Source organism: Cyrtonyx montezumae, unplaced genomic scaffold (assembly GCF_038088225.1).
Source record: "Cyrtonyx montezumae isolate F1298 unplaced genomic scaffold, pur_monq_1.0 scaffold_8, whole genome shotgun sequence".
NCBI lineage: Eukaryota > Metazoa > Chordata > Aves > Galliformes > Odontophoridae > Cyrtonyx > Cyrtonyx montezumae.
This window is the reverse complement of record NW_027072089.1, coordinates 70,080,872-70,095,745: the sequence shown is the minus strand read 5'-3', so window position 1 is coordinate 70,095,745 and position 14,874 is coordinate 70,080,872. Positions and strand designations below refer to the sequence as shown.

The 14,874-nt window shown below is 41.0% G+C and overlaps 1 protein-coding gene across 1 annotated transcript in view; it reads left to right on the top strand.

Moving 5' to 3' along the window:
* Positions 1 to 14,874, top strand: part of MYO10 (myosin X) — a 146,749-nt gene that overhangs the window by 20,745 nt on the left and 111,130 nt on the right. The window contains exon 2 of the mRNA XM_065752864.1: positions 6,052 to 6,150. Within this exon, the coding sequence (XP_065608936.1) occupies positions 6,052 to 6,150 (99 nt within the window). The remainder of the gene's footprint in view (positions 1 to 6,051; positions 6,151 to 14,874) is intronic.

Here is a 14,874-nt window from a genome sequence, read left to right as displayed (position 1 = left end):
CCTGGGCTTCCAAAATCAGCCTCAACTCTGTTACTGAGATCACTGAAGCCAGTAGTTGCAGTCCAGCAAACCACATTTTCCTAGCTGGGTATAGATGGGGCAAATGCTTATTTTTCATCCATCACGTGTGCATGGAGGCAACTAGGCTGCAGAGTGATCTAAGCTGTTGGAGTTGATGTGGTGAAAAGATATTTTTTCTGGATTCAGTACAGTACTCTGATATATTACAGCAGGTATGGATAGGGTTGAGTGGGTGGTGAATTCAGGTGAACGTTACTGGGTGAGTCACTGCAGCTGGGGAGTGGAGAATCTGGGCTCTCTCTACAAAGTTTTGGGCAGCCCAGACCTGCCAACTGCTTGTAGCCAAGGCCTTGCTAGGATTTGTTCCTTAACTTGAGTTCAGTTAGCTGGGTGAGACTTGGAAAGGCAGGGGTGACGTGGTGCTTGGGAGGTGTGACTGAATAGACCCAACAGCATGGCCTCACTTACCATCTGTCCAGGGTTGTCCATCCTCTCTTCCTCCTTCCTTTTACATTCTGTTTTACATATTAACAGCGATCAGCTTTTTGAAAAATAAGATAATTTAGCAAAACGATATTGTCATCAAAGAGAAGTGCAGCTTATTTTGAAAGGAGGGCAGAGCTAGGGCACATACGCTTCTGAATATAACTTTTAATATTATTGTGAGGATATTATATATTTCATGTTTAGGATCCAAATAAAGGAAAGAAAATTATATATACTGCACCTTTTTAAGACAGTGATGTATATCCTGGGAGCTCAGTCCTTTGCCTGGCTCCACTCTGAATGGTGATGGAAAGTTTTACAGTGTAGCCCCAAGCTCTTTTCTTTTGTGTTGCTTACATCTCCCCTGTGTCACCAGTCACTGCCTCCTCTTCTAGTTTATTTGTCATCCTTCTGGATGACTTTTCTTCCTTACTGAGTTCTAACATCTCACCCTCTCCCCACTCCCAAGCTCAGATGGGATGGGGAGAACACTGGAGGCAGTGTTGTGTTCAGGGCCACCTGCTGTGCTGAGGACTTATTACAGAGGGTCTTGAAACTGCATGTCTGCAAGAAAAAAGTTGCTGTATGTGTTCCCCTCTTCTCAGATGTCACATTTGTACACCTTTATTCACAATTGGCATCTTGTACTTGGAGCACTACTTCAGTGTTAATCAAAAATGACATTGACTCAACTGCCTAGAAGATACTCTTCCCTTTGCCTCAGCTTGTAGGCACGAGATGTTCCCTAGCAGCCTGCCCAGCCTCCCTGGGACTGATAGTGGTGCAGGCATTTCAGATTCTGGTACTGTATTTTTACAGCCACAGTCCCATGCTGGACAGTACTGAAAGCACTAAATAAATAAATAGAAAGTCACCAAAATAGTATTAAAGGTAATGCTTTAATTTTTCTTAATAGAATCGCAAGACAAACTGTAACAGTAACAGTGGCTTTTGAAAAAACTTGATGGTATTTTACTGCTGGATTTTCTTCTTCCGCTGTTAAAGCTATGGTTTCCTACTTGTCATCCTCAGGAGATGGCAACTGTGTCTTCAGAGCTCTGTGAATCAACTTAGCTGCATTTTGGGTTTAGATCTAGTGATGTGCATATTCAAGCTAAGCAGCAGAAGGTGGGGAAGAGCATGCTTGTCCACCTGTGTGTGTAAAAGTGAATCTCTGCTCTGTGTAGAGAATAACTGGAAACTGTTTGGTTTTTTTTTTTTTTTTTTTTTTTTTTTGCTTTTTTGTTGTTGTTGGTTTTGTTTTGTTTTGTTTAAAACTTTAATATAAAGTGGTGGTTGTCCAAGAAGTGATGTCTATTCCGAGGCCCAAGGATGGTAAAAATGTTTTCCAGTTTGTTGTCAAGTCAGTAACAGTAATATCTGTTCTAATCCAGTTACTTTTAAAGTGGCACTGTATTGCTGGTGTTGCACTGTCTCCAGTTACTGAAACAGAAGGAGATGGATTTTGTTCAAGGTTAATCAACAGCTGCTGCACAGACCTCAGGAGCTGAAGAGCTGCTGCTTTGATCTATTGTGGGGGATGGAGAGACAACAGAAACATCGAGCTTTCAGGAGATTTTGTTCTGCACGAAACTGTCCTCCTACACTGACCTTATATCCCCTGGAAACTTCTTCATGGCTTTGTTCTGTTTTAAAACAGCAAAAGCAAAGCAACATGGCCTAGGAGGCAGAGGTAAATTCATTGAGAGAAAAGTGTTGGTAGCTTATTCCTCTTCTCTCTGAAGCAGTTGCAATTAGTGCCTTCCTTATTTGAAGGATTCCAGTAATCCTTCTCCATCACTTCTTCCACCCTTCCTGAAGAAAAATGCTGGTTTTCCCACTCTTGATAGTGGGAGGCAAATTGTCTGGATGTGTTCTGTCTGGGAGGCTGAATTCATCATCGGTTGAGGTCAGTAAGAGAGATCCTACTTACAGTGAAATTTGGGAGTGTGCCAGTGAATAGCCTGGCCAGGCATGCACTCGGCATATTGGGATTTTGGGGTGCAGTGAAGGGCAAGTTTTCAGAAGTAATGGAGTTAATAATACAAAATTAGTAAGGCTATATTTTTGTCAGGATAACTTTCTTTTCTTGCTGTGGCTCTTGTAGTAGTTGGCGTATGCATTTGTATACAGGAGAAACGAAGATAAACGTGATCTTAGATATCTTCCACATTAAAAAGCAATGTCTAGCTTGCTCTAGTTAATAACATCTCTTCCTGCTTCTTAGAATTTAGGTTTGGAGCCAACCTACTGTAGTGCATAAACAAAAGGTTCTCTAAGTATGTTGTTCCCTTTGCTTTGCCAGGACTTAACAGTAAAGGCTTTTTGAATCAATTGTGTTGATAGGTGAACTGGATTTTACACTATATTATGAGAAGGAGTAGCATTTTGTCTTGGATAGGAACAGTATATCCTTGTTCATCCATATGTATGTGTATTTACACTGCACCTGTGCACTTAGAGCAGTTCTGTGGCTGTTATTCAAGCTATTGCACAGCCTGCTGGCTGCATCTCCAGTGGGTCCAGAAGAAGTTCTGGCCTGAAAGTCGTTCCTCACTCCCTCTCAGAGGCGACCAGGCCTCTGTTTCTGAGAACTGTCAGAACTTTATTTCAGTGAATCCTTTTTTTTATTACTTGCTTTTGTCAAAGTGAAGACACAGACATGCTTCAGAGTCATTGACACCTTTCTAGATAACACTGCAGGAGATAGAGGGCATTTCAAGCTACTTGTTCCTTGTAGTTGATCAGGAATTGATCAGGAATCATGAATTGAAAGCATTTCTCAATTCTATGCTCAAAGTTGGAAGATTTTTTTAAATCTGAAGACTCTTATATGCTGTCTTGTCTGTGGATTAACAACTAATGAGGATTTTGTTCTCAAACTGTCATTTGCCTGTAGCGGATGTGCTTTGGAGGGATTGTAGTGCAGTAACAGAGCTAGCTGGGCACAGAAGACAGCTGTAACTTGGGTAGTTCCTACTGGATCTTTTGCCAAGACTTTTATTTTCTGTCTCCCAGACTGGGAAGTCCTACAGTCCATCCTGCAGTGCATAGATGTTTTATTGTTGAGCTACCTCCACAACACACGTTGTATTTGCATTTCGGATGCCCCAGGCTCCGCAAACTGCATTGTTCCAGCCTCTCTGAATATAGCCATTGACCCCTAACAATGTACATTTGTTTAAATCCAACTGTTCCATACTTGCTTATTTTAGGGATAGGCCAGCCAAGTGAATGCTTCTGTTCAGGCCCCTGTGTTGGTTTCAGAGCCGGAAAAATGCAGAATTGATTATTTAATTTCACTATGGAAAACACTGTCCTCCTTATGAGAGGCTATTTTGAATGCTGAGGTTTTGGCAAATATTGTTGTGGTTTAATGTTTATAAGCTTTTTCATTGCCCTTGAAAGCATAAACTTCATGTTATTTGAGCTTGGAGAACTTGGCAAATAATAAACCAGCTGAATAACGGGATATTAGTTGTCCTGAAATGCTTTTGGACAGATAGGACTGTTGTGGCGCATTTGTGTGTTCAGATGGATCAAATTCAGAGTGGAGACAGACTGCTAGGGACACTGGAAGCCCAGAAAAAGGCTGCTTAAGCCTTCCTCTGGGAGGTGGGAGGGCAGGGCCAAGTCTTCTTGGCTGTGCTGCCTCAGGAGTGTTGCTGTGGGTGTTGCTGGTGGATGTGTAGGGAAAACAGTGGGGCTGAGAATGTGCAGGGGAGGGAGGGATGCCCTCCAGGTTGGAGATGACACTGCTGGGGATGCTTTGGTGGTGAGAGCAGCCAAGTTAGCATGAGAGAAGAGGCTTTTGTTCTCTGCCCTGGCATCTGTGGTAGTTGATGTTTTGTGCTGAGGTTCAGAGAATCTTTAGGTTGAAAAAGACCTGTAAGATCACAGAGTCCAACCATCACCTTGCACTAGGAGTCCACCACTAAAACGTGTCCCAAAGCACCATATCCATGTGGCTCTGAAGTACCTCCAGGGGCAGTGACTCCACCACCTCCCTGGGCAGCCTGTTTACCACTCCTGAGGTACACATAGGATGTTTCTGTTAATTGGCTCTACCAGGGAGGCTGGGGAGCAAAGCCTTTCCACGGAGCAAGGTGCCTGCTGGCCCTTGGGCTCCTGTACCTGCTGGAGTTTGCATTGAGGGCATTGGGGAAGGTGCCCTTGGGTGCCTCTGACTTGCTATAAACCTGGAAGCCATCTGGCTCAAGGTTTTGGAAGTAAAATGGCAAACAACTTTCATTTGCCAAAGGATGGAGTGGGGGAAAACGTTGCTCTGAATTGATTTTCTGTGTGTGACTGAGCTCTTGCCATTCAGAGGAATCCAGCAGTAAAAAAGTTCTCTATGATCATCACCGTTTCTCAGGGCTGCTGTTCCTACAGCACAGGAACAAGAGTGGTGTTTATTCAACATTATTTTAGGTGTATGCAGCTTGCAATGTTTCTGTGGTAGACTCATGGGCCATGTAACAGAAATAAACTGTACTTAACAATTGTCTGTTAAGAATCTGCACTCATAACAGCTTTTAAAAGGCGTAAGTCTCATTTCTTTGTACAAATTCAGGCAAAGATGATCTTTGGAGGTTGGCATGCAAGATTAATTATTTGAGTTGTTGTTTCTTAATAATGATCTTACAGAGAAAGTCTCAACCTTATTCTCAAGGTACAACTTAATCCATTTGTATCACACCTTTACCTTTTCTTCTGGAGATAATCTGTTTGTTCTGACTGGGGGTGCAAAACTTTATATATAATCCCTAAAATATTTCTGATATTCAACCTCCTGTCACTGTGCAGAGACAGGACTGTAGTCTGGATTTGAGGTTCCAGCCACTGGAGTGCTGCAGCTGAATATCCTTTGATGTTTCTCCTCAAGGGTTGCAAGTAGCTGGTTTAAAAGCTCAAGTAGTCTGTGCCTACCCTGTCTTGACTTTGGTGACTTACTGATTGTGTCTGTGTTGCCTCTTCAGATCTAAAAAGCAAATGCTATTTCTTTGTAGCTTTGCTTGTCAGTTATTTTACAAAATCCTGAGTTCTTGTGCAGCCAGCTGAGGACAACAGAATAAAGGGCAAAGGAGTTTAAAAACATTTGAAAGGTGACAGAGGGTGAAGTGCTGTGATCCTAATAGAGGCTGAGAATCAGCACATAGTGAGCCTGACAGCTGTGAGGAGCATCTTTTAAACTGTGTGTGTAAATTCAAGCACTGCTTAGTCAGTTTACATGTGCTAACATGAAGCATGTGACTCACTGAGTGAGCTCCTGCTGTTCATGCTGGCATTTAGGCACTTCTATTTAAAAAAATAAACAAAAGTACTTCAGTGTGGTTCTTCTATGTTTACTCTTTCAGTAGATGACAAGTATTTACTGAAAGATTATTTTATTTCTCTCACTTGCGTTTTTTTTTTTTTTTTGCAAGATTTTATTCTTACATGCTCTCCTTTTATTTGAGAAGTATTTCCAAAGAAACAGTGCTGAGTGAAATTCTTCTAAATTTTTCAGTTATGCTGTTATAACTTTATTTTGTTTTATTTTAGGGGTCTCGAGTCTGGTTGAGAGAAAATAATCAGCATTATCCAAGTACTGTTCATTCCTGTGCGGAAGGAGTCGTCGTGTTCAGGACAGACTATGGACAGGTATGGGCATTATTAATGACTACTTTGTACTTTTTACCACTTTTTGGAAGAGAAACAGTTCTCCTTAATGGGGAGGACATAGGGGAACATAAAAGTTTAAGGTTTGTGAATGACTTGAATGTGGAACTTTGGTTTTAAGAGCTCTTTTCATTGCATATCTGGTCTGCTGATGTAACTGTGTCTGACAAAGCTGAAGGAGGGCTGCCAGGTTTGTGAGCATTTCTCAGCACAGGTCATTGGTTACTTAATGTGCTGGGCTTGGGTGGCCTTTCCAGGACTGTGCATCTTTACAGTGAGAAGCATCATCTTGCCAAGGTGCAGTGGGAAGCACTGAGGCAGACCTCTCATAGCAGCATAACGGCAGCACATTTTGTGCAACTCTGCTGGTCCTTACCACATGAGAATTGTAAGAGAAGGAGACCATTCCTCTCTCTGTATCTTTTGTTTTGTTTTAACTGCTTTCTGGCTGACAAGCACTTGTGCCTCCTGCCTTTTTAGAGAGATGAGAATGGATCCAGCAGCCCTGTCCTGTTTGCTCAGGTTACCTCAGCAGCTGCAGGTGGTGTGTGCCTGCTGGGTGAGCAAATTGCTGGCAGGGTCTGGCTGCCAGCTGCTGAAGAAAATCGATGGACAACTTGTGCTTTTTTTTTTGTCTTTTTTTTTTATTCATCTCTGTAGCCTGAATAAGGCAGAACTAGCCCTACCAGTTGCTGATGGCATGGAAGGTGCTCCATTTTCTCACTCACTCGCTCACTCAGTATCTGTATCTCTCCATTAGGCCACAGTGTGTCAGACTTCCCATCTTGAAATTTTCTTGAAGAAATTCCAGTAGAATTCAAGCTTTACATTAAGATTTGGTTATAAACAGTTACACTGACGGGGACATCAGCATCAGGAGAATACTGTCTTTGACTTTTGGAGGATGTCATTTTTTGCCCCCTGCAGTTTTGCTTTCTTTCCTCATTTATTTGCACTGGAAAGAGGTAGTGAACTGGGTTGAGAAAAGTTTAACAGGATGGAAAATATTGCCTTTTCTTACTGTCTTCATGTAATGCTTTTCTGAGTGAGAAAGAAGTAAAAGCATTTCTGTTAGAGCCAAGGAATCCTTTCGTTTTTTTTCCACAAGTTTTTCTGCAGGAAGGAAAGGAACCAGACAGATCTGAATGTTTTTTGATGGACAAGATATAGGCTGAATTGCTTCTATCTTGGTAGTGTTGGATGATAAGAGGCATGAGACTAATGGGGTCTGAAGCAGAGAACATGATGTCTAGAGTAGCAGAGAGGAGGTTGTTATCAAGTGCCCGTGCCTTGTCACGTCTCTGGTGGCAGAATGTAGTTATGCTCTACAGCTCTCGGGAGGCAGAGGTGCAGAGACTGGCTCAGAGGAAGTGAGTGAAGAAGACAGGATTCTTAGTCACATTAAAAATCTGAAGGATGATCTTGTCTGAGGCAGGAGGGCAGATGTTGGAGGAGGAAGTAGTTCACAATGCTATCAAGTGAACAGAAGATGCATGTTGATAGAGGCATTTCTGACTGGTAGCAGTACTGGGTAGTGTTGAATGAAGATGCTTTTCCTAATGCAAGTTGGTAGACAAGTAGTGAAACTGCAGGACCAGCACAGCCTACTCCAGGTCACTCACAGGTGTGGAGTACAGGGGAAGATGTACACAAATCTAGGTTAACATGAACTACTATTAGATGCAAAGTTTCCTTAGAAGAGAACAAGAAGACCTCGTTTGTTCTGGTGTGTTTCCAGTGAGATGCATGTTAAATTGCATGTTTGTTTTTTCAGATTTGGGGATTTGTGTACTTACATTTTACCCTTGACTTGGTCTGCTGAAATCTGAGGTCCAGTGAAGTGCATACGCTGAGACCATCTCCTCTGTTGTTTGTTTAAAGCTGAATAAGGAAGGATCTGTCATGTTAAGGCATCACAGTTGTATTTTGTTTGCAGAGTAGGAAGATTGCCATCTGTGTTGTTACAGTGGCATATGCTCTAAGCCATGTGCAGCGCTGAGCATTTCATTTAAGGGTAAATCCAATCCAGCCTCTAGAAGGAGTGATGCAAAAGCTCAGAAGAGATTACCTGTAATTTTTCAGAGTTTTTAGTAGTTGGACAACTGACTGTGAAGAACTTGGCTTTTAGAAATGTTTCTAGCTTGACAGACCTGCTTATGGGAACTGCAGGTAACAGTTCTAAAATGGACAGCTTACTCTGGAGCCCTAACATGCAATGGCAGAGCTAAATTTGGCATCAGTGAGTGGAAAAGTTGCTTGCTGGCAGCCTTGTATATATGTATTACGTGTATTGTGGCCTTTCTGTGGTTTATATGATGCAGGCTGAAAATTCAGGTAGTTTGGAAAGACACAAGCCACCGCTGTAACATAATCCAGCTGATTTCATTTCCTCAGAACTTAAAGCTGTAAATGTCACGGGGAAGAAACCCAACATTTCTAGTTTGTCCTGCTTGTTTTAAGAGCAGGTGTTACACTGTGCTGAGGAACAGCTGGGATGTAGGGAGCAGCTGTCAGAACCAGTGCGTAACACCTCTGTCATCAGTGGGTCTGAGCCGACTGCAGCAAAGAGCAAATCAGCAGTTCACTGCGTTTATTACTTGAATCTTTTTCAAGGCTTAGGTTTTCTAAAGTGAGCTTTGAATTTAAAGGAACTGTGCTGGTTGGCATTGGTGCCAGTTCACATTGTTCCTTCAGCCGCTTTCTGATACCCAAAAGATATCAAAAAATATCTTGTCTGCACTACTTGGCTACCTGAATGCTGCAGAAGGGGAGCAACTACAAGAAATATCTTTGGTGACACCTGACAGTACCTCTGATGGCTTGGTGATCTTCTGCAAAGCTGTATTTTCTTTTAAAGAAGGAGGCAGAGCAGATAAGGGAAGAAACTTCAGTGGGGTGATGATGGTGTAGTCGGTGTCTTGATTCCTAGACCAGTCTGAGAACTGCAGCTATTGTGGCCACCTCTAATGACAAGCTGATGAAAGTGCTGTGACCTTATCAAAGCATAACACTGTAGTTAATCTTCTCCGACTCAGTAACTTCTGCTAGGATTTGCAGTACTTGCCTTTTCAGCTGAACATGTTGCATGCGTTCTCAAGATGGACTTGGCAGGGCAGTGAGACTTGGAAGTCAAGTTTAGCAGTTGTTTTCAGTTTCAGGTCTAACATTAGTTTGCAAAATAATGTGGAAAAAAAAACACTTAGTAAAATACATTACTGATTAATTTCTTTTATCTTTTTTTATTCTGAATGGTGGAAATAAATCTGCAATAAAAAACCTGTGTCATTCAGTTGCATTCTGCGGGAGCACTGGTTGTAAGTAATGTTGCTGGATGCAAATACTCCTTTGTATATTATGCCATGCTTTTAAGGGCTATAACAAGTTGCATATCAGGTTTTAGATCTCTTCTCAATAATCACATGCTAATACAGTTATTCACTGAGCAAGGCTAATTATTCTAGTGGTATCTGCATGAGGAAGGCAAACGGTTCATTTGTTAATTATTGTTAAAGATTGCTGTGATACTGTTTTCTGCTGCCATCGTCCTCTGTGATTTGATGGCTTGGTGGAATAGCACAAATATTTTTCGCTTTCTGAGCATCTCTCAGATGCTTTCCATAAGAGAAGACTGCTGTAATAATTTGCTGTTTGGCAGACTGGTTGTTTTGTCTTTTAATTTTTTGTTCCTCTAGTGTGTATGAAGGTGAAAAAAAAAAAAGACTGTGCCTCAGGTTTTGGAAATGCCATGCTTATGAATGTATCAAGTATGTTAGTACAGCCTATGAATACCCAGATAAAAAATAGAAACAACAAAAGGACAACCCTATCTTCCTTTGTGTGCATATATATACATACATATATACTTAAGATGGCATTACAGATTCTATATCTCATTTAATCCTTGTGTGTAGTTTTCTTACCTCTATTTTAGGGTTTAAATTATTTCTTTTTTTAAGGATGTATTTATAGTAAAACAGACATTTCCTCATTGGTTTGTAGTATATAAGTTTTTAAGGAAGTTACGTGAACTTTTAAAATACTCAAGTGAATGCTAAATTGAATGTTGAAAGCCCTGCTGTCATTTCTTGCTGTGTCTGAAATGGCTTGTATGAATGTGTTCAGTAGAGCCTCAGTGGCTCTGAAGGGGAGAAGACTTCCCAGTGTTATTCCTTTTCTTTTTCAAGTAACCTGAACTGTACCTGATGACAGGTAAAATCCTATCCTTTATCCTGAGATGAAGGAGGAGGACTATATTGTCCTCTTGTGCAGATGTGCTTGAAAGTAACCCTGGTGATAAGCATAGATATTAAGCACAAAAAGCTTGGGATGTGTGAAATCTATCAGAATAATTTTCTTGAGTTGTGTGACATTAATGCCAAGAATGTCTTTATTGTCTCATAATTGGGAGGTTCTTTTTCTTCTATCTCTACATCAAAAAAGGTAGAAAAATAGCATCAACAAATGTATGATCAACATTACCTTTGTTTGAGGAGTACCTGTGGTTTGTGTAGGGAGCACTGTGTCAAAGATGATGCATTTTTGGACTTCTAACTGCACACATTTTAAATAGTGCCACTTCAGTGGAAATTTACTGTGAATCTACATTGTGTGTGTGTGTCTGTGTAGAGAGAGAAAATCTGCTATTAAGAAATACATACAGGGGAGGTAAAAGTTCAGCTAGCCTGGAAACCTACCTGTGCAACCTGGTCTAGGAAGCCTGCTTTGGCAAGGGAGTTTGGACTCGATGATCTCTAGAGGTCCCTTCCAACCACTACAATTCTGTGATTCTGTGTAATTGCTGCAAACTGTGTAGAGCCTGATGCTGAAATTTAGGAACACTTAATTACATACTTGCTTAGTTGACTGAGAGGAACTTTTAAATCAAACATGTTATAAATAGAAGCAGCTGAGCTGTAATATCCTAAAAATGTAGGTTCTTTAGAAACAGATGTCAGATTTCACCGCTAGAGATTTTGTCAGTTCAAACAGCTTTCTGTGAACTTGCTTTACAAAGGAGCCCTTCATGGGGTTGTGTTATGTCAGCAAAGGCAGCACTGCTCAGTATCCTCCACTTCAAATAAGAAGCACCTGTAAATGGTTTGATCAGTGACAGAGGTATTTTTTCCTGTGTGTTCAAGTTAATACGGCTCTTCTTGGGCATTTGTGCATTGCAGGAAATGGAGAAGCTACAGATGTTCCTTATTAAACACAACTTGGCTATGTTTTCTATAGAGGATTTCACTTTTTTTTTTTTTTTTTTGGCTTTAGGGCCAGGAGAGTTTCTCATCAGAGCAGTTAGATTTGAGAATTACTTAGGAATTGTTTGAGCTTTTATTTATCATTAATATTATTGTAGAATTCTGTTTCTTAATTTTCTGAAGTTAACAATAAGGTCAGTAGACTTCTGTTGAAATTACCTGGTGATTATTCATAAAGACAAAAAAAAAAAAAAAAAAGAGGGGGGAAGAGAGAGCAACAAAAGAAAGCCATGCCAGAACCTGCAGGAAAATGGTTAAGCACTTCTCACAAGTACTCTTTTCTTGCCTTGTGTCCTTTCTCACCCTTACTTGGGACCCTGGAGCTAGTTTTTAGGACTGTGGGTAGTCCTTTTAAACAAGAGCCTTCCGTTCACATTCATGGAGCATGAATGACACTACTGAAGTTACTTGGCTTAAGCTGCTGAAGTCAGTAGGAGTGTTTATCAGTAAGTGCTGTGTTTGGCTGTGTAGGTTCATGGGATCAGGCATCTGAGAAGTAAATCCTTCTGGACAAGGATTTTCTTAGTAATCACTGAAAGACGTTGTACTTGCTTCTAGCTCTTCCTTGTGAAGACTTGTTAACATTTCCAAGCAGGGTTGTCTTTTTTTTATAACATGTCTGAATTCAGTATCACCCTTGAAATACACTCTTACAAGGGGCCATTTTAAATAAGCCCTTTGTGCTTTTACTTGTGTATACAGCCTCTTGAGAAAAATACACAAATACGTGCAGTGGTCTCGGCTGTGTTTAGTGCTCAATGAATTTATCTCTTTCTGAAACTTATGAGAAATGTTGTGCTTTTTAATTAAATGGTACTCAGAGTTGCAGCTACTGGTACTGTGCACACTGGGGACAGCAGGTCCCTTGCCTCTAGAGCATGGGGTGCATTCCAAATTCAGCAGCTTTAAATCAGGAAATCAGATTCCATCTGTCTAAACATCATAAAGTTCATACTATTCTGTAGTTAGTTATATTTGGCTCAGCTGTAATAATTCTCCTGATTATTTCTAGTATACTTAAAGAGCTTGGTCTTCTGGCTATCTGAATGTTGGTTTAGGTTATTTGGGGGCAGGAGAAGTGTAGCTTCTGTTTCTTAAAGACTGTGCATGGGAATTTGGGGTGGTGTGGGGTTAGCCAGACTGCCTCTTGATTCTTTGGGTTTATCTTCTGTGGGTATTTACATCTTTGTGTAGGATATCAAGGTTAAGCCTCTTCTGCTGTAAGCATCTGTGAACACACGTGTAAACGTGGCTCATGGCAGATGTGAGGCCTGGCCTTGGGGAGGCCAACCTCATCACATGGCTCCGTCCATCTGTCTGTCCTCCTGATGTCCCCAGCCTGATCTGACAGTGGGGCCAGTCAGACTGCTGAGTGGTGTCCCTCCCACACCTCCTTTCCTACCAGGAATGTCGTGGCTGCAGCTGAAGCCAGCAGAGGCATCTCTGCCTCCAGGAAGGGTTTAGTGCCACTGTAGGGCCTCACAAGCCCTGGTTCCTGTGATAGAAATGCTGCCTTGAAACCCAAAACGTTGCTTTAGAAATATTTCATCAGTGACTCAAACTAAATTGCTCATAAATTGAACAACTTTTTGTTATTCTGATGCGTCAAGTACCATCTAATTGGAAAAATCCCTAGTTTGAGTCTCTTAAATTATTCAAGATATTGGTGAATCTTTTCCTCCTTCAGCACACAAACGGAAAAACAACACTTCATGGCACTAAAAACAACAACAAAAAAAAGCAGTATCTTTTTTTTCAGTGTCAGGAGCTAGTACAACTTGCCTTTTTATCTGCTTTCTATCAAAAGCAGTATCTTTAGACAACAGCTATTCTCACAGTATTTTTTGAAGGGTTATGGGGAAGTCTCTTTCTGTGTGTTTTTTGCCTGAACTACTGTGTATTTATTGCATGAAAATACAGACCCAGTTATGAAATGTCTTCTGAGATGTGTTGCACATATGCTGCCCTTTTTTTTCCTGTTACTGCCCTTTCTGCCAAAACCGCTATCAGTCTGATTAAGTCCAGGAAGAGGAAAGTTTTAATCCTGCAGTGAGATACTTTATTTTAAAGGCTGAATTGAAAAAATAAAAAAGACTGCCAGATAAAGCTGATTGTAGTTTTCCTCCAAAATTAACATTCAGGTTACCAGTGCATAGCCACTTTTTGTCAGAACTTAGGGAGTTTGAAAGAGCAGCCTAGAGATTTTTTAATGTGTAGATGATGGGGGCAGGGAGGCTAAGCAGTGGTCATAAATAACTTGTTTAATGTTGGGTTTTCAAGGGTTTTGTTCTGTGTTTCCTAAACATAATGGAACTGTTTGCTTTAACTAAACTGAAATTAATTTATTTGGCATTAGTTAACTGTTGTTAAGTGCTTTACTAACAATGAGCATTAAATCTACATGAACAAAAGCATTTATCTCTGCACAAAGACATTTTCTGCTTTTATAAGATCTGATTGAGGGAGGTTTATATCCAAGCTTCTGACAAAAGGGTATGTCTTGTGTCCCCATCGCTTTCTGCAGTCGTGTCGTCAGCTGTGGCTACGTATACAGTTAAGATGTCAGGCTTCTCCCTTGCTTTCTGCATGGGAAATCCAAACCATCTGTGCCTTGTTGTGCCCTTATTGTGCTCGCACTAAAGATAGCAAAACTGCTTTTGTTTTAAGATTAAAGCAGATGTACACAAGCTGCCATATTAATTTCTTTCATAAGAGCACACAATTCAGCTGCTCACAAACCATGGAAAGAAGTTCAGGCTGCGATGTGCCAAAAAGCAACAGCATCAGATCCAGTGCTGCAATGAGTAAGCTTGTCACTTTGATTCTTTTGTTGTTACTGAATTCCCATGGTTGTGGAACAGGTCTCTCACTGCTGCTGGTGCTTCAGGAACACGTGGTATGAGTTAAGCAAAATTATGCACTGGGGTGCATTGCTCAGTTTTGTTCGTGTGACATTTTGTACCTTAGGGTACAGATGAATGGTGGCTGAACACTGAGGTTTTTACATGGTGAAGACACTCACCAACTTGTCCATCAGCTTACCTCTATCAGCTGCTGAGCAAAATCATTAAGTGTTTGGGCACTCTACCCTACTTATTTAAAACCAGTTTGTTGTTGTTTTTCGGTTTTTTTTTTTTTTTTTTTTTTTTAAGTCAAAACAACTAGGTAATTTTGAAAGGGATTTTTGTCACTGAAGGCTGGTAGAAGAAAGTGTGTGAGCAACCATTTTCAAACATAGCGACAGTCCTGAGATTCTCCTTGCATGCTCCCAGGGTTGCTGGGGTGGGAAGCAAACACAATCAGTAATCTTGAGCTATGGCTGTTTGATGCTGCAGGCTGCTCTGTGGTGGGACTACGGGCCTGTTAGCAAGTATCCTTTGAGCAAAATTTATCAAGTGGCATCAACAGTTCCAGTTTATCTAATAACTGGCCTCAAAAAAAAAAAATC